The sequence below is a fragment of the Lemur catta genome, chromosome 1 (genome assembly GCF_020740605.2).
Source record: "Lemur catta isolate mLemCat1 chromosome 1, mLemCat1.pri, whole genome shotgun sequence".
NCBI lineage: Eukaryota > Metazoa > Chordata > Mammalia > Primates > Lemuridae > Lemur > Lemur catta.
In genome coordinates this window covers 140,279,875-140,303,729 of record NC_059128.1, presented here as the reverse complement: position 1 = coordinate 140,303,729, position 23,855 = coordinate 140,279,875, and the positions used below count along the sequence as shown (strand labels likewise).

Sequence of the window (23,855 nt, the reverse complement as noted above, 5' to 3'; positions counted from 1 at the left end):
CACATCCACCGTCCTCCCCGTTTCTCCTCCACCCCCTGCAGGTGGGTGTTCGTGCCCCACCACTCCACAGAGACTGCTTTCCATGAATGCCCTGTGGAGTTTTCTACCGCCAAAGCCACACAGCTACCATGGCGTGCTCATCATGGCCTCTGGTGACACTTGCTTGGAAACTCTCCTCTAGTGGCTCCCTCGCACCCTGGCTGTGCTCGGTCCTCCCTGAACTCCTCTGTCCTGATGTTCCCTCGGTTGTGTCCTTGGCCCTTCTCACGCTGCCCTCCCTCCCTGACAGCTGCCCCTTCCTGCAGCCCCGCCACCTGCTCCGGAGCACACTCCGCAGCCCTGGTCCCTCTCGAGCCCGAGCCCCACGTTTCCTGCTTCTCCCTGCACCCCACGGTCACATCACAGGGAGCGTCCAGACCTGCACTCGCTGGCCTCTCCCGAGACTGCTGCCCCGTGTCTTCCCCCTTGGCCAGCGGCCCCATCACAGCCCGCCATGTTGTCCAGGGCTGCGGTTCTCCTCCCTCAGCCCCACGACCAGCCGGTCGCCACTGAGTTCAGATCTTCGTCAGTGTCAGGTGGACCATTTGCAGTAGCCCCTTAACTGTCCCCTCCTCCTGTGTCTGCTCTGTAAGCCACCCTCCACATTGTAGCCAAAAATGACTTCTCTAGAGTACGAATGTCCATATCATTGCCTTTGCTACTTAAATCTTCTCTACCTGACCGTGGACTTCGAGACAGATCTTCATTTCATTAGCGCGCGAGGCCCTCTGAGACCCTGAGGCCGCCCCCATCTGAGCTCCGCCTTCCCCACTCACATTCAGGACTCCTTGCAAAAAGGGGCTGTGCCCTTCCCCCCATTGCATCCTTGCACGGGATGTCCCACGGGTTTCACGTGCCGGTCCCCCTTCCTCTGTTGGCAGGTCCAGGGACTCAAACCAGAGTTCGCCCTTGCTAGAAGCCTCAGCTTTCCTCGCCAGGCAGAGTTCAGGGCCCGTGGACGTCTCTTGCGGGTTGCTTGGCTGGCTCTTGGCAGCAGCGTGTCCCCCGCCACCCAGTGAGACCTGAAGGAACAGAACTTCTTCAGTGGGTCTTTGTTCATCGTCGTTGGCCTGGAGCCCGACGCGCCGTGGCTGTGTCTTCCGCAGTTGATGAGCAGGGAGAGGCGTGCTGGAACTGAGCTTGCTCAGCGCCTCTGTCCACCTTCCCCCAACAGGATTTTTGTCCTTCTCTCCTTGCTGTAGGAAGGAGGTCACATTCCCCACCCAAATCAGGGGTTTGCGCAGTTTCCTTCTGCCTGCTTTTTAAGGTCTATATTCCACTCTTTTCTGAAAAGACGGTCCACTCACCCCTTAGCGTGTTAGCCTCCCACCCCCACAGACCACGCGCACTCACAGGTGAAGTGGGAGCGCTGAGACCCCAGTCTCAAGGCCTGTGTTCTGTGCATAAAGCATCTTGCCTTTTAGGAGAAACATGGCAGCTCCGTTATCCAGCCTCCTGTCCCTCGATGGTCCTCCCTCTCAGCTCTCCCTCTTCCGTCTGGAAGACGCTGACAGGCGTTGGGTGCACGTGGTCCTGACTGCCTGGCAATAATTTCTCATCATCTCAGCACCGGAGCGGAGCACCATTCCCCTTTCATTTCAATTAGATAAAACCCAGAGCTGTGGCTTGCAAGTGCAGGAAGTCCACTGGGGAAATTAAAGGTTCAGAAAGAACGGGACCCATTATAATAAAAGCATTTGCACAGCCAGCGATTCCATCCACCCTGTGGCTTCTGTGCTCCTTGGGGTATGATGAAATAGGAAGCAAGAGGACCTTTGAAAGTAGCTTGAGGGATTTATTTTAATTGGAAATGGTAGCGTTCTGTGCTTGGGGCAGGCTCCGTGGATCGTGCCCGTGGAGTGGTGGGCGCCATGTGAGAGCGTCCGGGTCTGCCACAGTTCGGGACCTTGGCCCCGAGTTTGAAGTTCTTTCTACTCCTGTGTATACACGGAACATGATCTCGAGGTCCGTGTCTTCCTCCCTCTTTCCTGCCTTCTCTCTGTGTGTCCTTCCATTCTTCATGGGCTCCGCACTCCTAGACTTTCATTAGCACGTAATGAAAGCTGTATACCAGCACCCGAGTCAGTCAACTGCTAGACCTTGAACACTCATGAGCCGTGAAAAACCCATGTAACATAGAATAGTCAGAAGAGGAACAAAGACAATCTGCATTTAAATTTGTAATAATACAGTAACTATACCTGAATTTTTTTCCAGCACATTTTAGGCTCTGCTTATGAAGCACATACGTCTTCTCATTTTATTCTCACAACCCTACTACGCAGGTGTTATCCCCATCTCACAGATGAGGAGACTGAAGCCCAGAGAAGTTAAGACACTTGCCCAGGATCACACAGCTGTAATGAATGGTAGAACCAGAATTAACCTATAAGAGAGACGCAGATTCTATATTGAGTGGCAGAACCAGGTTTCAAACTCGTCTAACTCCAAAGCCCAAGCTTTTTTAAATACACACTGGGTTCCAGGGCCCCATGGCTTTAAAAGGATTCCTGAACATAAAACACAGACTTGCTTTTTAATGTAGTTAATTTTACCTGAGAGAAGTTTTATCATTATTTATGTGCCCCTGATACAATATCAGTTCACAAGTTGCTTCAGATTTCTGAGACTGTGTTTCCAGTTGTTCAATCTGCCTTTACTGTCTCACTTTTGTGTTTTTAGATGCATCATCCCATTCAGATGAAACCTGCAGATAGTGAAAAGTCAAACGGTAGGTGGTAACCAACTGTCTCCTTTAATAATGTTTGCTGCTTTAAATTAAAGAGTCAGGTGGGGGAGGGAAGAGCCAGCCCAGCTGCATTTGTTCTTGGGAGGGCAGAGAGCACTGCTCTGGGAGCCTTCCGCTGTGCCCGCAGGCCTGGAGAAGCACAAACCCCTCTCTCCTGCCTCGGTGATCTCTGGTGTACAGATCTGTGGGACTGTGACAAGGAATGCATTGCATGTCCCTCTGTTTATGGTTCGCCCTGTGTAGTGGCCCCATGGCTCTTGTCTCCTCCCACAGAGCAACATGGGGACACCTGAGGGGGGTTGGGAGAGGACACAAGCAGGAAAGGAATTGCCTGCGAAGGGTTAGGCTACCATCTTCTTTCCTTTTTATTTTTTATTTTTATTTTTTATTTTTTTTTTTTTTTGCCTTTGCATTTGTTCGTCTTTGACTTGGAGACTACCTCATTGCACTCTCTAAATTGTGCTGATGCATTTGCATCAGAATTCATTCAGAGTTCAGTCTGCTGATTAAATAAACGTACACGTGGCGCAAAAAATATGCATTTGATGAGGTCCGTGAAATAATTGGGATTTGCCTCTTCCAGACACGAGAGAGTTGATAGCCATGTTTCTCTCTCTCAAGTTTTTGCTTCCGTTTCTACAAGCCTTCTGTCCCTGTTTTGTTCTTTTAATTTACCGAAATGTATGTTAAAAGAATCGTCTACCTTCTTAGACTGGAGAGCTCCTCTGTCCCACAAGACTGACATAATCAGCACTGTTTCCTTCAAACAGGCAGTTTTGCACCTCATTAATTAGTAATCAGGGCAGAAGCCATGCACTTAGAGATCTACATATCTGCAAATGTAAATTATGATTGGGCTCTATGTCTCTCCTTGAGGTATTTTTTGCTAATTGTAGTGCATTCCATTTTCTGGTTTCTCCACAGACTACAAAGTTTTGAAGAAAATTCTAAGTCATAGCACAGCGCTGCCAGCACTGGGTTTGCTGGTGATTTCTCTCAGCAGGGCACAGTAGCTGCACCTGTAGCCCCAGCCACTCAGAGGCTGAGGTGGGAGGATCACTTGAGCCCAGGAGTTTAAGGCCAGTCTGGGCAACATAGTGAGACCCCAGCCCTGTATAAATAAAGTTTAAAAAAAAAAAAAAAAGCTTTACTCTGGGAGTAGAATTTGGTGCTTTAACCACTGTCTTCTCCTCAGCCTTATACTTTTCTTGTGGTTAATTCCCTTTTTTCTGTACTGCTTGATCACAGACATGGCATTTAGTGTCAGAAGTTCTAAAATGTGCTGCTACTTTGTTGTGGGTCCGTGACCAAGTCACTTCACGCCTGCATTCAGCAATTTGTTGACAACTTGCCGTGTGCCAGGCACGTTGCTAGGGGCTGGGGCTGCAGCAATGAGTAAGGGAAGGAAGAAGAAAAGATCACAAGAGACCATGTCTCTGACCTCATGGAACTTACATTCAGTCTCCCGACTTAAGTATCTAGAAGTCACTTCAACACTGGACTTCAGTCTCCTTTCTCTTTATTTTTCTTTTTTTTTTTTTCTTTTTAGTCAAACAAGTTATAGAATAATCTCCTTTTTCTTAAAATGGGATTAATGGTAACTGCCTCACATAGGTTGACTTTTTTCCCCCAAGGCTCGAATGAGGTGTGTGTTAACAGTGTGTATAACCCTAGAGCATGTCTGTGAAGCGTTGATTCCTGTCATCACCCAGAGGTGGTGCCCTGGCTCGTTGGAGTTCTTGCCTGTGCAGAAGGCCGTTCTACCTGTGCTGACTTCTGCAGGCCTTTTGCTCCGGAGGTGCTTACAGTCTCTTCAGATCTTCACTGGGAGAGAGGAGACATGATTTTGTATTTGTGGGATGAATCCTGTCAGTACAGGTCCTCTCGGAGCTCCTGGCCACCAAGAGATGCTCCCTGTCCTTTGGCCCCATAATTCTCTAAACCATGTCAGGACAAAGACCATGGAGTGCGAGTCTCTGGAAAAGGCTCTGTCTCATTTCTGAATCTAAGGTTGTAGTTATAAAAACGTGACAAGTTAGAGAACTGAGTTGAAAACACGTGACCCGAGATACCCCACTTTTTTCCTGTCGCGTGTTCCGCGGTGCAGGCGTGGACCCTGACTCAGAGAATCCTCACCGAGGGCGGGCTGCTGGGAGTGCTCAGAGCACTTTGTTGCCCTTTCTGTCCAGCGTCTGCTCTGGACGCTGAGGATAATGTTCGCTTTGGGTCTAGAACCGCAGCAACAGAGGAAAATTGTCATGGACACATCCAGTTTTGCGTGGTCTCAGAAGGAAGCCAAGCGGGACTGGGCACCATTATTACTAGGATGAGAGAGTATCTAAAACTACCATTTTTCGAGACGCAGCCTGGGGTAGTGGTTAAGAACTATGTTGAGAAGACTGGATGGTGACTCCTGACCCTACACTTGTTGTGTCCTTGGGCAAGTTACTGACCCTCACTCAGCCTCAGCGTCTTCAGCTGTAAGAGGGGTCCTGCGGTGTGGTCTGAACTCTTTTTGTAATGCCTACCCTGCAGGGTTATTAGAGGATTACATAAGTTCACATCTGTAAAGTGTTTATCATGATACCTGGCACAGAGTAAATACGCAGTGTGCTAAATTATGCTAAGTCAGCAGCATAATTCCACCAACTGAGGCACCGGTTCCGGAGTGTTCTGAGCAGCAGAGGAGGCTGGAATGCCCAGGCTTGGGCTGTTCATACCAAAGCATAGATCTGTATGTACGAATGAGAACCCCCAAACCTTCTAGTTGGCCCAGTTCTCCCTTTGTTTTGTAGATTGTCCAGTGTCTAAATTTCTAGTGAGAAAAGTCAAAAGTTTAAATGGACTGAAAGCTGCTTTTTAACGGGCTCTTCTTTATGGAGGCTCAACCTCAGCTTGCATAGACATGAACAGGTTTCAAGGTTCTCTTTGGACCTGATTTGAGGAATCAGGAGAGATGTATCATTTTCCAAAGCAAATGATAAAAGCTGCAAGCCTGTTCTGGTTTCACATGGCATTTTTGACAGGTAAGTATAGTTTCAGAAGCTCAGAGAGCGCAAAGATTTCTGTGACCCGGGTGCTCTGAATAGCTCCTGTGGTTGTGAAAGAAGTATAACGAGCTCTAATTGCACTCTGATTGAGTTTACTGACATTTATGGGTAGCACAGAGGACACGTCACAGTTAGACAGTTACTGTCTTCGTTATCAGTGTGTTCAGATTTCTGAAACTTTGTATTTGCTGAGCAAGAAAAAGCTGCTAATCACAAATTAATTAGTGATGGACAAATGAATTCCAGAAAAGCATCACCCTTGGAAGGCTTCGTCCATGTAGAGATTCTGACAAATCGAGCCTCTGTGGTGAGCCCAGAAGTGTTAGGATGCTCTCACGTCAGCCCTGCACTGTGGGATTTTCCCAAACAGAGTTCCTAAACCTCCAGGGTCAGTCGGCTCTGATTAAGCTGCAGCCTCTAGCACATCTCTGCAATGTGCTTTGCAACGTTATTTCCTGTCTGTGTGCTCGTGCTGTGCCAGGCGTCCAAAAGAAAAAAAAAAAAATTCCCACTCTGGATAAGCAATGAAATGCTGAGACTATTAAGGAAGAGCACATAGAATAAATGTCCAGCTTTCAGCAGAATCCAGCGATTTTGTTATTTCTCCACTGCAGAAAGTTGAATGGGGATACGGGAGGGGCATTTGAGGTGTGGATTTTGGGGTATCAGTGTAAACCAGCCCAAACACAATTTTTCTGTTTCACTCTGTATATGCCATTCGGCTTTTGCTTCCCTCTTGCTATGCAGAAAAAGGTACCAGCTGTGCAAGACTGAAAACTACAAGCAGTTGCTGAAGTTAGCCTAGTAGCAGTGAGTGATCAGAGCAGCACAGAGGTTGCGGCGGCTCTGCGCTGGGGTCTCCGTGGCGGAGCCAGCGTTCTTCCTCACGCTTCTTGTTGCGAGGAGGATTGTTTTTACTCTGCAGACAGAGCATCAACCCATCCTGCCTTAACCCTGTAACCTCAGTTTGCCAGGGGTCCTTAAAGCCTAAAATCCAGAAATGCCGCTTAAGCCACTGTCTCTCTTTCTCAAGCCCCCACAACCCCCAGTGTGCGTGTGTCAAGTTCAGAGCTAGCAGGAGTCAAGATAACTAAGTATTGTCAGGGGAGGGTGAAGCCGCCATAGAAATGGGAATCACGGGGTATTCCCCAGCCAGGCCCTTTCTGATTTACTGGAAGATGAAGAAATAATTTTGAAATTGAAAGTGGAGAGACTCACAGATTTGGAGGCAGTAATTAAATGCCATATGTTAGCACTAACACATTGAAAAGTTGTTAATTAATTCAGGCTGCCCCGAATCCAGGTGTGACTTTGACAGATCGTACACCCGGGTGTTAGCACAGACTCACAATTAGGGATTTTTAAAAAATGAAGTTTCCATTCCCCTAACTTAAAAAAGTCACCCCTTGTACTTAAAGGATTAACCCTTTCTCGTTATGCCGTGGAAGGAGAACTATAAATGGACACTGGCGTGGAACCCCTTTCAGTTCTGTTGCTGTCATTATCAGCGGAGGGGACCCCATCTACGCAGTGCTTGGTTCATAAAACCATTTCCCCACATTCATTCACTGGCTCTCCTAGAGGAAAATGACTTTTCCCCCAGAAGGCAGGGACCTTACCTTTTAATTATTTTTTTTAATTCCACTAAAGCACCGATAGAGGACAATAAACATAGATTCATTTAAGTAGTTGACATTCTTGTAGATTAAAAAAATAAGTGAGGGCTAGGCATGGTGACTCATGCCCATAATCCCAGCACTGTGGGAGGCTGAGGTGAGAGGATCGCTTGAGACCTGTCTGGGCAATATAGCAAGACGCCATCTCTACAAAAAAATTTTAAAAATTAGTGGGGTATGGTGGCACCTGTAGTCCTAGCTACTTGGGAGGCTGAGGCAGGAGGATGATTTGAGCCAGCAGTTCAAGGCTGTAGTGAGCTGTGATTGCACCACTGCACTTCAGCCTGGATGACAGAGTGAGACCCTGTCTATATTTTTAAAAAAAGAAGGAAAGAAAGAAAGAGAGAAAGAGAAAGAGAGGAAGGAAGGAAGGGGGGAGGGAAGAAAAGAAAAGAAAGAAAAAAAGAAAAGAAAAAGTAAGATACTAAGTGCCTATATAAATACTTAGGAAAAACTCACTATAGAAAGTCATCAAAAATTGATGAAAAAGTTAAGTGAATTCATGATAACTATATTTGTTTAGAATGTTTATAAAGCTGTTAGGGATCCTTAGAACAAGAATCCTGGGAATAAATTTTGTGAATAAATTTTCACTGGAAAATCAAGAGAACTCGAGAGGAAAGCTGGGTATGTTTAATCGTCTGCATTTGCTGCTCAAGCGCACAGAGCCCCACTGTGGGAAGCACAGAGCGGCTCCGGCTGGTGAGATGCTGGGGTCCCACGCTCCTTCCATCTCCCGCACTCACACGCAGAGACGGAAGTTAGCGTTCCCAATCACAGACGGGTGATCTAGGTTCCCGTTTTTTTATTAGCCTAATACTTGTTATTTTAAAAAGTGAGAGTTACTCTTGCCTGGCTGAGTTTACCTTAGCGATGGCTAAGATGTCAGGATTTCTTAATGAGTGGTTTCCATTTTCTTAATATTCATCTTAGGAAAAAACCATTTTTAAGCTTACTCAGGAGCTGCATGTTTAAGTTACTATGGCATCTCCCTGAAGCTCAAAACCTGCAAATTGTTTTAGCTAAACACCATAATTACAGGTTTACCGGTGAAGCCAAGGACCAAGCGGGAATTTTTCATGTGCTTTTGCTCAAAAGCACTAAAATCAGATCTTCAGGGTAAGGGTTTTTAGTCTCATAGAGATGCCAGCCATAGTTTGCTGGGGGTAGGAGTTGCAGAGAGAGAGGAAAGGAGGAATCTAGAAGTTTCCCCTCCCTACTCTGCCCCATCCTCTTTCTCTTCCGGGGACTAATGCCACGTCCTTCTGGTGTGTGCCCTACTAGAACCTTCCCGTGCTGAGGAGCTTGGGCCCTAGAGAGCCTGCGGGCATCCTGGCATTGGAGCGGTAGAGGCTCTGTCCTGCGGAGAGCTCGCGCCCAGGGGACCCCGTGTTTCTGCAGCTTAGTTGTTGTGCCAGCGCTGCCCATGACTTGCCCAGCTTTGCCAGGTCCCAGTGGACCAGTGGTACCTGACATTGACATACTCTGAAGGGAGGGAGAAGAACTTCAGTAGGAAGTTCTTCATCACGTACAGGAGGTCCAGTCCTCAGCACCCTTCCTCCCTGGACTCAGAGCCCGCAACCCCTGTGGCCACGTCTACTTTGCATCTCAGCACAAGCCCTGGCTGCTGGCTGCTGCTGTCCTTGTGTGTGAGCCCCTTCCATGCAGAGGCAGCAGAAAATGGGGTGTAGTTCCCTGAAGTCAGGCTGCTCTCCCATCCCCCACAGTCCCCACGTGTCCCTGACTCTGTACCCGCCTGCAGAGGACCCCCTCCCCCTCTACTCCGTCCACACCCTGCCTGTGTGGCTTAGTCCGGCTAGAATTCCACAGCCTCCATCGAGCCTTTCTCAAGCGCTTTGGTGCACAATTCATAGTTTACGAGTGTTGTAGCACTGGGGTCTCCAGCCTGTGTTCCTTGGAGCCCTCAAGTTTCTCCACCTGGTCTCAGCCATCCTGAGTGTGGGGAGAGGCTGGGTGCAGGGGCTTCCGCACCCCTCCCACACCCCCGCCCCAAGTGCACCAGGCCGCCCCTCCATTGCCAGGAAGAACAGTGTGTAAACCTTCATTTCACGGAAGACAAAACCGAGGTCCTCAGAGGTCAGCTAGCTGGGTAGTTCTGCAAGGTCACACCTCAGATGAATGGCAGCCCCTCACAGCCGCCGCCCTCCCTGCGAGCCTCGTCTCCTCCTCCGAACTCGGAGAAGCACGTGGGGAGGTGCAGGCCGAAGGCACCCAGGCAGGTCCCTCCCCTGCGGGCTTGGCGACCTGTTTTAGAGACAGAGCATCCCTCACGTCTCTTCCAGTCCGAAATTTTATGAGAAGGAGCTTCCAGCTTTGCTTTTAGGTCCTTCAGAGCTGCGCTGTCCCATGTCACAGTCACAGCCACAGTGTGGCTTTTTTAATTAAATTACATTTAAAAATCACTTCCTCGATCACACCAGCCCCTTTTGAGTGCTCTGTAGCCACACGTGGCTTTAGCTGCTGTGTGCAACAGTGCTGTGGGTGGCGCTGCTGCAGAGGAAGCCGCCGTGTGACATCGCCACTGCCTGAGCACACCTGCCCGGCTCCCGGAGGGCACAGACCTCGTGTTCTAACTTTGCGCTCCCAGAGGGCACAGACCTCGTGTTCTAACTTTGCTTCCAGAAGCAACTGGCCCCAGTAAGTCCGGAATCAGGACGGGCTTGCTGGTTAAATGAAAAGGAGACACTTACTGTCCAGGGAAGGGGTATAAAGGAAACAGAAATTAAAAGCCAATTAAATAGCAATGACAAGATTACAATACAGATGTAACACAAAGGCTTATACACAAGTGACTCGAGGCAGAGCCCTTCCCCTGAGGCAGGACGCTCTGTCGTCCCTGGTGCAGCGGGCTGTTTTTCTTTTTTTTTTTTTAATTCTCAGAAATGGGTTGAAATGAAACAGTGGAAAATAAGCAGGACTTATCCCCCTGGGTGTCTGTGATGTCCTGAAAAAAGGCATCTGTCCTAAAAAAAGGCTTTAAACATTGTCGTGAAGTCAGTTTTAACCTTGCCTTCCAGGCCAAATGTAGGTCAGGTATCTCGAGCGGAAGTGTGGAGATTTCGAGGAAAATCTCCCAGGCCATCTGAGGACCTGCCTTGTCTTTCCCCTGCTGTCAGGGTCCGCGGGCTGAATTTGCATGTCGCTGTCATGACACCCCAAAATGCATTAGTGTTCAGCAAGAATCCTGCCTCCCGGGCTGAGAAAAGTATCGTTCCCTCCCGGTTCTTCTACGCAGGGGCGAGCATGGGGTGGTCGGAGGAGGTTCTCGAATGGCAGCAGCCCGGCTCTCCTCTGTGGGACTGGCTCCTGCTTAGCTGTGACAGACCTGGCTTGTCACAGCCAGGCACGGGGACTGGTCAGCGCTGCAGAGCCCAGGCCATGGGAAGGAAGTGCTTTGCTTGCTCTCCAGAGAAACGAGGCTCTCCCTGGTTTCTTGTTCTTGTCTAGATCAGTAGAGATACGGCTGCTTGGAATAGGAGAGAAGTGTGTCATCTTCTCGTGAAGTTTATTCGCGTTGCACCCCCTCTGCTCCTGTTGTGCTTCCTCCCCTGGCCTTTCTCTTTGCCTGTCACTTGAGTTAAAAGAACATCTATAAAACACAAACATTAAAATGTGTATCCAAAAATATCTCTATGCAGCAGTAGTGGGTTAGCAATTACACAAGTGCTTTAAAATTTTAGTAAACACATCGCTGTTAGTTTCTGAATGGGAAGCTGCTGTTAGTCCCTGTGCCCTATTAAGATGTTTTATTAGTAATAACGAAGCGCACAGAGAGATGAAACGTTCAGGGAGGGCCGGGTGGGAGGGAGAGGCGATGCTGGGCGTGAGGCAGGGGGAGGGCGGGCGGGGAGTGAGTCTCAGTTGCACATGGCTGGGACCTGTTTTGATGGGGTAATGAAGCATTGATTACAAGGAAAAAGATAACGTGGCCTCTGCTCATTCATTATTTTTATCTCCTAGCCGTGGAAGACAGAAAATTGTTCATAGGAATGGTTTCGAAGAAGTGTAATGAGAATGATATCAGGGTGATGTTCTCTCCGTTTGGCCAGATAGAAGAATGCCGGATCCTCCGGGGGCCCGACGGGCTGAGTCGAGGTGAGTGTGCCGTCCAGAAAGTCTCTCTCCTTGAGTGCTAATTGGAGCTCTGTGTCGTAGTCCAGGTAGATGTAGGCACTGCATGCAGCAAGAGGTCACCCTGTAATACGTCCCCTGGGATGAACTTGAACTTTTCACCATAGCTGAAATGATCACCTTTTATTTCTCAAGTTGAGAAGGTCTTAGTACCAACATATTAGCTCAGGTTGTCACTGTCACACGGAAAGCAGACAGGCTGCCTTACCGGGCACATCCCTTTTCATCTCAGATGGAAGCTGATTTGGGGGGCAAGGAGAAGTGGAGGATGAGAAGGGATATCTGTTGTTCCCATCTCAGTCTTCTGGCTTTCTGACCGCGCCTGAAGGAAGTGTTAAGAGTGTGTCCTCTTCTCAGTGACAGAGGCCAAGAAGAGAGTGTCAGTGTTCACGGGCAGCACGGACAGGGCCTCACAGTAGCTGGGCCTGCCCTCAGGGTATTCGAGTTTTGTTTCAAAGAGCGAAACTCCTGGCGTCCCCAGCCCAGGGAGTTCGTTAAGTGACAGAAAATGACTTCGTCCTGAAGAAGATTGTAGGTTCTTCTTTGCCACCATGAGAGATGCAAAAGGTGCAGCTCAGAGCCTTGATGAAAACTGATATTTCTGCAAGCAGCGACACAAAAGAGTTGGAAATAACTGTTCTCTGTCCACGTTTGCCTCCCCTGTGACAATGCCACACGCCTCCTTCCTTAAACCGCTCAGAAAGGTTGATGCTGAGTGTTAAACAGCGTCTGACTGCAGCTCCCCGAAGCCATCCAAGGTGCAAGTGTACATGTAAAACGCATTTTCCAATTCTTGTAAGGAATACATATTTTTACAGCATGAAGAGGTTTTCCTTCTGTTATGACTGTAGTTAGCAGTGCAGTTTATATGGGGCTAATTAGAAACTTAGTTTCATTCTCAATCTCTGGTTCTGGGCCAACACTGACACCCTAAACCACATGTTGAAAGATTGGGTCCTAAGTATCAAAGCACTAAGTCTCACCCATCTCACTAGTTTGACCTAATTTCAGCACTATGAGAGGAAGAACATTTGTTTTTTTTGATTTTTAGACATGGAGCTTCATAATGTCACCTGTTAGAATTGAAGGCCCAGAGAACAAAAGTTCCACCTACAGCCACCCCCAGAACCCCAAAATGGAGGTAGTCTAGGAAAGCCAGCAGGAGGTGGAACAATGCTAAGCTTTGATTCCTGTATTTTCATCTGAAGGTGGTTAAAAAAAAGAAGAAGAAAAGAAAAGGGAGGGCGGCATGGAAATCACACTTCATGCATTCTCTAACAGTTCCAAAATTCTCATTATGTAACACTCACTTAAAAGATGTGATTCTCTAAACGTTGAAGGAGATGTGATACTGAGTGTGACCCCTGAATAGCAGACTCGGGGGCCTGGGGTGCATCTGCGGCTTTTCACCTGGGCCACCATCAGGGTCAAGCCCGACAGCCCAGCGTTAGACTGTGCGACCTCTGGCTCCCGGACAGCCTCACCTGCAGGAGGATCCTAGGAGGGCCGTCCTGGCAGTTCAAGCCAGGAGAGCGTGTGGTCACTCTTGGTCATCTGGTTGTCCTGCAGCCGTGACACACGGATGGCCACGCAGGCAGGCGAGCCAGGAGAGGGAAGAGCATGGGAAAAGGCAGTGTGGCTAAATGAAGAGCCCAACATGTCCAAAGACATGATAGTGTTTTTGTAATCCCTTTTCTGCTGCCAACTGAGTAATTAGAATCCCTATTATCTCCCATCGTTATTCTCAGTCACACTGCAGCGTTGTCACTGCATTTTGCATTCCCCAAGGTACAGCCCGGAGAAAAGACTAAAGGAAAGCGCTTAAATTAATCACAGTGAAATTTACAGTGGCTTAGAGGTCAGTGAACCCGGAACTCAGAGATGAAATGAAACCTAACCTGAGTAACTGTAGTCATTTCATTTTTCTACCTCCATACCTCAGTTTCCCCGTTCGTAAATGACAGCAGGTAAGATATCTTCCCTGCTTATCTTGTAGGGCGTCACTAGTTAGCAATATGGTAGTGTTTTGGCTGAGCATAACATCTGCACGGGGCCGTGCGGAGACCTGGAGTGCGAGGTATGAATGCTAGCATGGTCTCTCCCCTGGCCGGCTTACGAAGTGGCTGTCCATCTGTCCGGTGGGGACAGGAATGCACAGCAGTGCAGACTGCAGCATCCAGGGCTCCCTGAGCACACACTGGTTATTTCTGCAGATCACACCTACAGCAGCTAGAATTTTCATGGGAAAGAGCAGGACACACAGTACTTAACAAGAGAACTTGGCTAATTTGATCTGCCATTTAGTTAATTAACCTCACGTGACATGTGACACAGCCTGTTCCTGAAACAAGTTATGGGAGCCCCCTCCTCAATATTTTATGCCAGTGCTGGCTCAGTGTGAAAAGGAGAATGCTCCTCCCTTCCCACCTTTTTTTCCCCCAACAGAAAAGTAATTTCTGGAGAACTGATGAGAATTCCCTATTGCAAGAAAAGAAAATACTCATTTATAACCATTTGTTCTGAAATATAAAGACAGACAGTGGTATGTTTTTCAATTAGCAGGACCCAGGGACTCCTGGCTGCAGGGGCCTCCGCCGAGTCAGTGCATTTGTTAAAAGAACAATTCTTTCATGCTACTATTTTGCTTTTATTAAAGAATTACAGTTTTCAATCAAATATGAATAAACGTCTCCCATTAGTGGCACTGCAGATATAGCCTTTCTGTTCTCAATGGCTATTGCTGGCTCAGCTATTTGAAAAATAAATAAAAATTAAGTGAAATGAAAGCTCAGCTACTCTGAAAAGTGCCTTCTAATACAAAAATCAGGGTATAAACTGTTCAGTAAGAAAGTTTTTAAGTCAAACTGTTGGATTATGAGGGAGAGGTGCAGTGGAGTGGTTCACTTTTCTCTTCCTCCCTTTACCCAGTTCACCTAGAAGAACGAAGACAAAGGAGGTGGCTAGTCGAGCTGGCTCCCACACGGGTTTCTAGTGCCACTTCCTCTCTGCCACATCAGTAGTTTTAGTTCCTCCCCGGAAGGGTCCTTGACCCGGTCCCCCGACTGCATTAGCAGTGCCCTGCCAGGGCTGGCAGGCCCCCAGGGCGGTGCCAATCAGATCGCACTGCACTTTCAGTTAGAATCATGGTCTTTCTTTCAAAAGTCAAGATCTACCTACTGGCAAGAAAAAATATTGTTAAAGTCACATCATTACTCACAACACCAGCCTGTGTTCCTGGACAGACACCCTCGGGAAGTTGTCATGACTCTACATGGAAACCACCTAGCACCTGCCAAGCACCTGAAGCTGCTCAACACATACTAGTGTTCGTCCTCGCTTGAGGCAGTACACTCAGTCTAAGTACGCGTTTCCCTCTTTGGGGCTAGTAACTCACTCTGCCATCTTCTCTAATTTGGAAAACGTGGTTTGAGATGCTTTCAAGCAACTTGATGGTACTCGGAGTGTTGTGCAGCAGAAGCTCAGCCCCTGGTGCCTGCTGTATTCGATGCACCGCGAGCCCACACGTGGCCGTTCACATGAGATGTTTGCTCTCAGAAGCAGAGCTTGCGGCTTCTAAGCCAAATGTACTTACTTGACTGTGTCACCTTAGCATGTAGATTTCCTCAAATACACACATTCTCACCCGTAATTCCACAGTCAGAATGGGCTGTCTAGGTACAGCTGACGGGGTTTTCTGCACCGGGGCAGTTGAGTATCTGTGACCTGGACACAATGAGGGAGTTTATTTCATTTTTCTTTCCCACACACTGGAGTCAGATCTTCACTGCCATTTAAGGTAACTTTCTGCTTGTTTAAGAATATTCCAGCTGTGTTTATGGTGTTCCAACATTCTCCTGCCAAAACCCTTGACAAATGAATTGGCAATATTTTCAGGGATTTTGGAGAGCACAGACTGGATTTAGCCATTAAATCCTCATTTGTTTTTGTCATATCTGATCAGGATATGGGGGTAAGGGTTTTGACTACTAAAACATGTACGCAGGGAGGACTCAGTTTTGATCACATTTTAGCTCTGCCCACACAGTCCCTAAACATGCAGACATGTGGAAAATTTTATCACACAGCCCCTGGATTACTGACTGTATTTTGCCCTCCTGTTCTCAGTACGGTCTTCCAGTCTCATCTCAGCGATGAGATTTTGCCACGTATTAAGGAGGCCACAATCTGAACCCAGCCTCAGATGCCACAAGTGAATGATGTTTCCCTGCCAATTTTAAATAAATTACCGCAACATCAGGGATAGTGCATGAAAGTATTATAATAATTTTTATGCCCCAATAGTAGACTGGTAGCATATATTTAATAAATCCTGGCACTGCTGAAAAGATACAGCAAAGAAAATTGGCTGCACTAAGATCTTTCTTTGGCTAACTAGGAATTTATAAACAAGTTTTCCATAGGTCGAACACTCCTTCATGCTGCACAAGTTATTTTAAATTATGCTGCTTTCAGTTGAAATATAGCAGGCTTCTGTACCTCTTTCAGAAAAAAAAGTAACAGAAAAGCAAAATGCATTGTTCGTGCTTTTAAAAGCGCCTGCAGGCCGGGCGCGGTGGCTCACGCCTGTAATCCTAGCACTCTGGGAGGCCGAGGCGGGTGGATTGTTTGAGCTCAGGAATTCAAGACCAGCCTGAGCAAGAGCGAGACCCTGTCTCTACTAAAAATAGAAAAGAAATTATACGGACAGCTAAAAACATATATATATATATATATATATATATATATATATATATATATATATATAGAAAACATTAGCCGGGCATGGTGGCGCATGCCTGTAGTCCCAGCTACTCGGGAGGCTGAGGCAGTAGGATCGCTTAAGCCCAGGAGTTTGAGGTTGCTGTGAGCTAGGCTGACGCCACGGCACTCACTCTAGCCCGGGCAACAGAGTGAGACTCTGTCTCAAAAAAAAAAAAGCACCTGCACTTTTTCTTTGGGAGGCGGGAAGTAGGGGGGTGTGCAGAGTGAGACTTTATCTCGTTCTCTCAAAATTTTCTTGCAGCTGAGAAAAAAGGTATAACACCTGAGTTAATATATCCTTTAAGTTGAAATGACAAGCATAATAGATGTGTTCCAAAAATCTTCTCTGTGGCAGGGCTACGTGCTTTCCTTAGATCTTGTCTGTAGGAGGAAATTACTTTGAGAAACTTTTCCCCAGTCAATCATTTATCTGTTTTAGCAGCGAGAAGGCAACCTCACTGAAATAAGAGGAATCCAACTCCTTTCATTTCTATTAGCAATCTGACATTCTGAAAGTGGAGATAATAAATAATTGCGAAGGTAAATTACAGATTGGCCACATTAACAGATGGATTTTATTTTATTTTTTCCTATTTTATATGTTTGGAGGTTTTAAGAGAGTATTATACATGCTATCTTACCTAAAACCCCTCCCCGGCAAAAGAGAAATATGTGGCTTTATTTTTTGGGCACCTGTGTCCTGTTATTTCCTCCCAGCCTAGTTTCTCTAGCTTTTTGGTCAGTAGCCAGAAAACTGATTGCTGAGACAGTCTAGGATAGCTAAGGCCTGACCCTAGAAGATCGGAGCCATTGTCCTTTCCAGACCCAATGAACTCTACTGCACCCAAAAGCTCACTTTTAGTAGGAGAGAGGGACAGCTACAACCTAAATTATCTTTATCCAGTGGACAGCCTTCTAGTTGGCTTGAGAGAAAAAGCTAGCAGCCAGTCTTAACGTCAGGGGCATATGCGATCTGTATTAGTAAAAAGCCACAGATTTGGGGCCTAATCCTAAAGCCCACCAGTATGTTTTCTGTAGTGATAAGAAGAAAATTAAAATTTCTCCATAGGGCTTACCATGAGCTCCTGTTTTAGAGAAATCACAAAGGTTAACAAGCTACCATTTTAAGAAACATTTGGTTCTGAAGTTGCTTAACTTCCTCCAGAGTGGCACAAAAAGTGACATTTTTCACCATGCACTCCCACTTGATAAATGACACAGTAATTTTTTTCTCTTAAGTAACTGAAACACAGTACACAGTACAGAACTTGACAGAATCCCCTAAGGAGACTGCTTCCCTCTGCCTGCTCCACTGCCAATAGAATTAAAAGGTTAAAGAAGTCATCAGATTTGTCAGATCAGTTTTTTGGATGGGGTAAGAATTGCATAATTAGAAGCATCAGTCGAGTTTTTAATTGCAGGTTTCATAGAGGAAAGGGCAATGGTTCGAGTTTATAGAAATGTAATTGTATTGTTCTATTGCTAATGCTTCTGAGACCTGTTAATTGCTGCATCTTTCTCATCACTAAGTTACTGACAAAAGTTCTGCTTGTGTGAAATTGTGGTAAATGCATAAACTGTGCCTTACTGATTCGTGGTGACATTTTACATGTTTTTTTATGCATTCTTCACCTCCATTTGGAAACTGTCAATTTGGCACATGTTCCTGAATAGTAAGAGCAAATGGAATGAATGCAACAATCTTCTCGACTATTTACGAGCAGAATTAGTCCAGGCTTCACATGGTTTCAAATATATCTCCAGATTTGCTTTTCTTCTCCATTGGAGTTTCAAGAAGTAGAAAAATTAAAACCTCATAGGATTATTTCCTCTGTTAATAATGTCGGTGATGATCATGATGCTTCTGAAGAGATGTTACCTTGAAGCAGATGGTAAATTTGGACTCTTATCATCTTAGAGCTCAGCATCAATATGGAAGCCAGTAGAGGTACTGTCATCTGTCTCACACTCTGTTACACACATCGTCTGGATGCCTTATAGAAGGCCACAGAATTGCTTTTATTGATGACAGAAGCTCCAGTCAGTCTAGGTGCAGGTAGCGTGTTTAAATAGCAAGCTGCATCAGCTGCCATGCTGTCGGAGAACCATATGAACCCCCTCTGCATTCCTAGCGAGCTGGACTTCATGCAGGCTTCTTAAGACCAGCTTAACCAAGAGGTGAATGTGAGATGAATTTCCCATGTACTGAGAGTTTCTGTGTATTAAAAATTACAGCATGATGCAAAAAAAAAATGCATTGACTTATTTTCATGACTGGATGTCGTTGTGCTTTGGGGGTGATGGGCAGGCCTTGCTTTCTCTTATTGCTGTTTGATTAAAAGGTGCCACTGCAGGATTGACTTGATAATCTCACCAGGTGCCCATGCAGAGCAAAAGAAGAAAATAGATTTCATGGCTCACAAATTGATTTACGTAAACCAAACAATCTGCTGGTTGTTTGAACGTAGAATGTTCTATTTTGCTTATTGGCCGCAGGGGCAACAATCTTACATTGTTGATGCCAGAATTCTGCTTTCATGCCTTCACTCCGAAATGACAATAGGCTTCAGCCTCTCAGTGTTTAGATCTGCTTCATTTAGAAATCTTTTAAGTAGTAATAATAATAATGTTTTGAGGAAATTGAGTGGAACACTGAATTATTCTCTGATACCTAAGTTCATACTGTGCAAGGCTAAAGAAGCCGAAAATCAATGCACTTTTAAAGTCATTAGAGATCATAAGTGAAATAAGTCTGTGTTGCTTTAGCTAAGCTTTTAGTGTGCTGTGGTATTATTATAAAATCAGCCTGAATCTGCATTAATTTCACAATCTTTTTCTCTGAGAAGCCCAAGGGTGCATGATGAATAAAATGTAAATCTGAGAAGGCAGTGTTTTTATTAGTAGAAAGCTCAATGAGCCGTGTAGTTGGAGGGATGACCTGCATGGTGGCCAACACTGGTACAAGAACCAGGAATAAGCAGTACAGAGTCGGGGTAGTTTGCAGCACAAGGAAAAATAGGCGTGGAAAGTTTTTACAGATCTCACAGTGGACAGTCAGAGAAATGTACATTGTCTTGTGTATGTTAGATGTCAGATGAAATCTCTGATACATTTCAGAAATGCACAGCTTTCGAAAGTCATGAAGGTTTTGATGCAAATAAAAATTCCAATACAAAAAATTTTAAAGTTTACTGTATATGCACTATTGAATATTCTCAGAGTCATAGAGCATTTGTTTTGTTAATAATTACTAAACAGCTTGTAACAGATTTTGTATATTTGTTTGAATTTGAATAGCATCAGTTTATATTTCTACACATATATATTTTTTAACTACCCAGAAAGGAGCAGATATATTTATTTGCTGACATTTAGAGCTCTTGAAGTTTATTTGCTAATTTGCCCTTGGTATGAGAATTTTCTTATTTGCTTCTTAAAAAAACAAAAATCAAAGGTAAAATTTGAAATACAAAGCCCTGATGTGTGGATGCCCTCAGTAAAGATCACCAGCCAAGGAGAAAATGGAAAAATAGCAACTTTGTATTTTAGAAAATGCAAACTAGATCTTGCTAATTTCAAACCCTGTGGCTAAAAACAGTACCCAACTTCCTCCCCTAGTTTCCATTAAAAAAAAATAAAACTAATAAATAAATAAATCTTTCTGCTTTGGTCAGATTAGCAAGTCAGCACTGTGAATAAAAAGCAAAATAAGATAAAACCAAAGAGAGAAGTTGTTTATTTTTATGTACTACTGAGAACAGTGTCGTCTTGTGGCAGTTCTCGTAGACTGTGTTGGTTTAACAAGCGTCCAACCCTTTTGTCTTGTTGTTTTTTGTCTTTCCTGCTCCCTGTCCCCTTGTTTCCCACAGGCTGTGCGTTTGTCACATTTTCTACAAGGGCAATGGCACAGAATGCAATCAAAGCCATGCATCAGTCTCAGACCATGGAGGTACTGTATCATCTGCCCTTTCTTTGTTTTCTTTGTGCAAATGATGGGGAATGGTAAAGCAATTCTCTCCTGTGTGGATTGTTCACATGACAATCACAGATTTAAACTTTCACCATCTCAATTTTCATTCATTCATATTCATTCTCATTCTCTTTCTCTCTCTTTCTCTCTTTCTCTCTGCATTTTTCCCCTAATGACTTGAAATGCATTTAGTAAAACCTTCCACTTGCTCTACAGTTATTTTTGGAGCCTTTTATTGCAGCAGCACAGGTCCAGAGATGTAAAGTCATGATGCACTTTAAGCAAAGTGTCATTCTGGACCTAAAGGATCGAATACATTCCCCCACCCAGCGTTGGTACGGATGAAACAGTAACAGCCCCCGCCACAAACTGCAGGTTGCCCTGCACTGAGTCACAAGGTTCTTCTTGTTATGTGGGGCCAAGTTACTTATAGTCAAACAGAATTGTGTTTCTGCGTCATGAATGCTGGAGAAAGTTACTACTTCTCCCACTTCATTTAACAGTGAAAATGCTAATTTATGAGAGTCCCCTGAAAAATGAGATTTATCTCCTTGCTAAAATAAATGAGCAATGACAAAGAAACATAAAGGCTCAAATTCGGTCTCCTAATGAGAGATAGTAGCTTTAGGGGAAGATAAACACACTGGTGTGGGTGTCCACCCACAAATGTAGATAAATGGCTCTGTACTTACAGTCTGTGATTTGGGTCATGGCCTTTCAGAATTTTGCACAAAAGCTTTCCAAGAGTGACATGCCGTTACTTCTTCTGTATTGTCTGATAGAACCATCTGGGAGTGCATGTTCTGCTGTATTGTGTACACTGTATCTTTGTGTATGGGTGAACTTTTCTGGAGGTGGCCTTGTGGTGTTATTGAAGCTATGTTTTCTTATTTTTTAAAAAAATTTTCAATTTTATTTAATGTACAAAAAAACTTTTTATGGATTGAGCTTCTCTTTTGGCCCCATTTCGTTGGGGTTTTATTTTTTTTTTTGTTCGTTTGTTTTTGTTTGTTTTTTGCAATGCTGCCTCTCCCAAAGCATGCTGGGAGCTAAGTGATCATTCTGCGTCATGTTTTGTGGGCAACTTTTTTTATAGTGAATCCAAAAGGTGGGTGCAAAGGGGGGGGAAGGAGTGTGCATGGCATTGTCATTCAGTGTTTACTGTACTTTTCTGAGTTGTGATATCAGCATTGCAAAGCCTATTGTCTTTTTTGAACATTCATTTTGACTTTGATATTCCTAACATATCTTATATAATCAATGTGTTTTCCTTTCAGTGCAATGCATTTTTAAGATACTCACACCCCCCCTACCTGAAGGCAAGCTCAGGTGAAAGTCGGCCATGATAGGAAATAACTAGCAGGATTTGCAATACCTAGGAAATCTAGTCTTGTAAAACACACCATGACGTATGTGATAATGTTTTGGGTCCCCCTTTCTCTTCACTTAGGCTGCCCCATAATTACGGATTTCCAGCCACATCTCAGCTTGGAGATGAAAATTGAAGTGCTGTTAGGGAAAACGAAAAAAGTCTTTACCTGTATTTATCCTCCATATATGTGTTTCATTCTTAATTATTTTTATTTCCGTACTTCAGTGATTCGTCCCCATATTGGTCTTCCTTTAGATAATTTTTTAATCTAAATTTTCTCAACTCTGTCAGAAACATTGCCATCCTCATCGGAGCCCCCGAGTAGCACTCACAGAGCCCCAGAGAAAGCTGACGGAGCCCCTGTTGTCCTGTGTCACTGTAGAGGTAGCATTCAAGACCCTAAAGCAGAACTGGGTGTGACCCAAAACCAGGGAAGAAATAGGCTCTCACAACGGGAAGAATTTGTTAGAGCAATGGGGAGTATTTAAGATACCCTTGACCCTTTATTCATATCTCTGTTATGAGAAAATCAAATTTGGTGTGCTTGTTTTTAAAACTGGACATCCATGCTTAAACAAACAAGGGGCCCTCAGAAGAAGAAATTTCTTCAAGAAAACTGACATTTAAATAGGTCATATATTATGCAGTTACATAGTTGTATAACTGAAGTTGTTTTTTTTTAACTAATTATATTATTTTCAGGACTCTGGCATACATCTTTAACCAAGATGTATCACCTGATTCAAAAGGATGTGAATATTAAAAGAACAAGGTCTTTAAAACAGCTCTATATTGTGCTTCTATTTCTTCAGTCCCCCTCACACTCTGCCCAGCCTGTTTGCTCTTTCATGGTTTACACGAGCCATCATCATTGGCCTAATTTTCTGCTTTTATATCATTTTTTAGTGTTCAAGGAGGAAAAAAAAAATAATAAACGTACTGTGAGGAGGAGATGCTATAATTTGTTACGGAACAAATTTGACGCAACTATAACCCCTTTCCACGCAGAACCCCTTCTCTAATTTTCGTCTTTAGAGTGTTTTGCTCTCTTCAAAGTGTTGAAGTGCCGAAATGTGGAGCAGATAAAGAAAAATGAATTATAGATTTTTTTTAAATGATGGAAATATTACTTTTATGCACTTGACTGGCATGTAAGACCCCATGACTCTGCCTGCCGTGGCCGAAGACCCATAGGCTGGAAATCGAGCCCTGAAACAGTCCTCTCATTTTTCTCACTTTTTTTTTAATTAACAGACCTGATAACCTCATGTCTTCATAGCTGTATCCGCAATAACTACCCACAGTGATAAGGGAAAAAAAAATGCAAGTTTGTTTTTTCGAAGAAAGAAAAATGACCCAAAGGCAGCGGAAGGGAAAAGCTCATTTAAATAGGAATATAACATTTCTGAGAGGGGAGAGAGAGGTCTGTTACCATGCTGAGCTCCAGTAAAAGTTTTTATTTAATCACTTGAGTAGAATCACTTCTTTTTTTACCTCAGCAAAATGTAGCAGCGTGGGGGAAGGAGGGCGCAGTCTGCTGAGTACCGGCCAAGCAACACCTGGCTTGGAAGGTTCTTTGGAAGGAGGTCTTCAAGCTTGAGGTGTAGGCCGTTACTCCCCCTAATGATTTTATCTTCTGCAGAAGTGAAGTCACCCTGTTACATGGCCTTTGGCCATTTCCTTCTCACTACCCCTATTCCTTGCCTTTTAAAGGAAATTAAAACTGAAAGAAGCTGCTGGAATGGTGAGGTTCATTAGGGGAAGAAGCCAAGTAGATCCTCCTCCTGCCATTTAAGATCTATCCCCTGTGACTACAATGCACTTCTGGTTTTCTGGGGTTTGCAGTAGCTCCAGGAACTGCAGGCAGAGTAGACGTGACATAGAAGGAAGGAGAGAGACCTTGCCGGAAACACGTGAAACGGTGACTTCGGTCGACGCCGGTGTTCTCTGACGGTCCCCTTCCTTCCTCCACGTTACTAGAATGAAGCCAGTTTCTCCCTTTTGTTGCTGGATCCATACGATTCCCACAGTTCCACAGTCCAAAAATACATAACTGAAAATTGGAAAGAGTAAAAAAATAAATAAG

At 45.1% G+C, this 23,855-nt stretch overlaps 1 protein-coding gene across 5 annotated transcripts in view; it reads left to right on the top strand.

The window, feature by feature from the left end:
- The window catches only part of CELF2 (CUGBP Elav-like family member 2), a 296,716-nt gene that overhangs the window by 209,603 nt on the left and 63,258 nt on the right, over positions 1–23,855 (top strand). For all 5 annotated transcript variants that reach the window (XM_045535983.1, XM_045536008.1, XM_045536004.1 and 2 more), the window contains exons 4-6: positions 2,722–2,770; positions 11,496–11,630; positions 20,297–20,376. In XM_045535983.1, the coding sequence (XP_045391939.1) occupies positions 2,722–2,770; positions 11,496–11,630; positions 20,297–20,376 (264 nt within the window). The remainder of the gene's footprint in view (positions 1–2,721; positions 2,771–11,495; positions 11,631–20,296; positions 20,377–23,855) is intronic.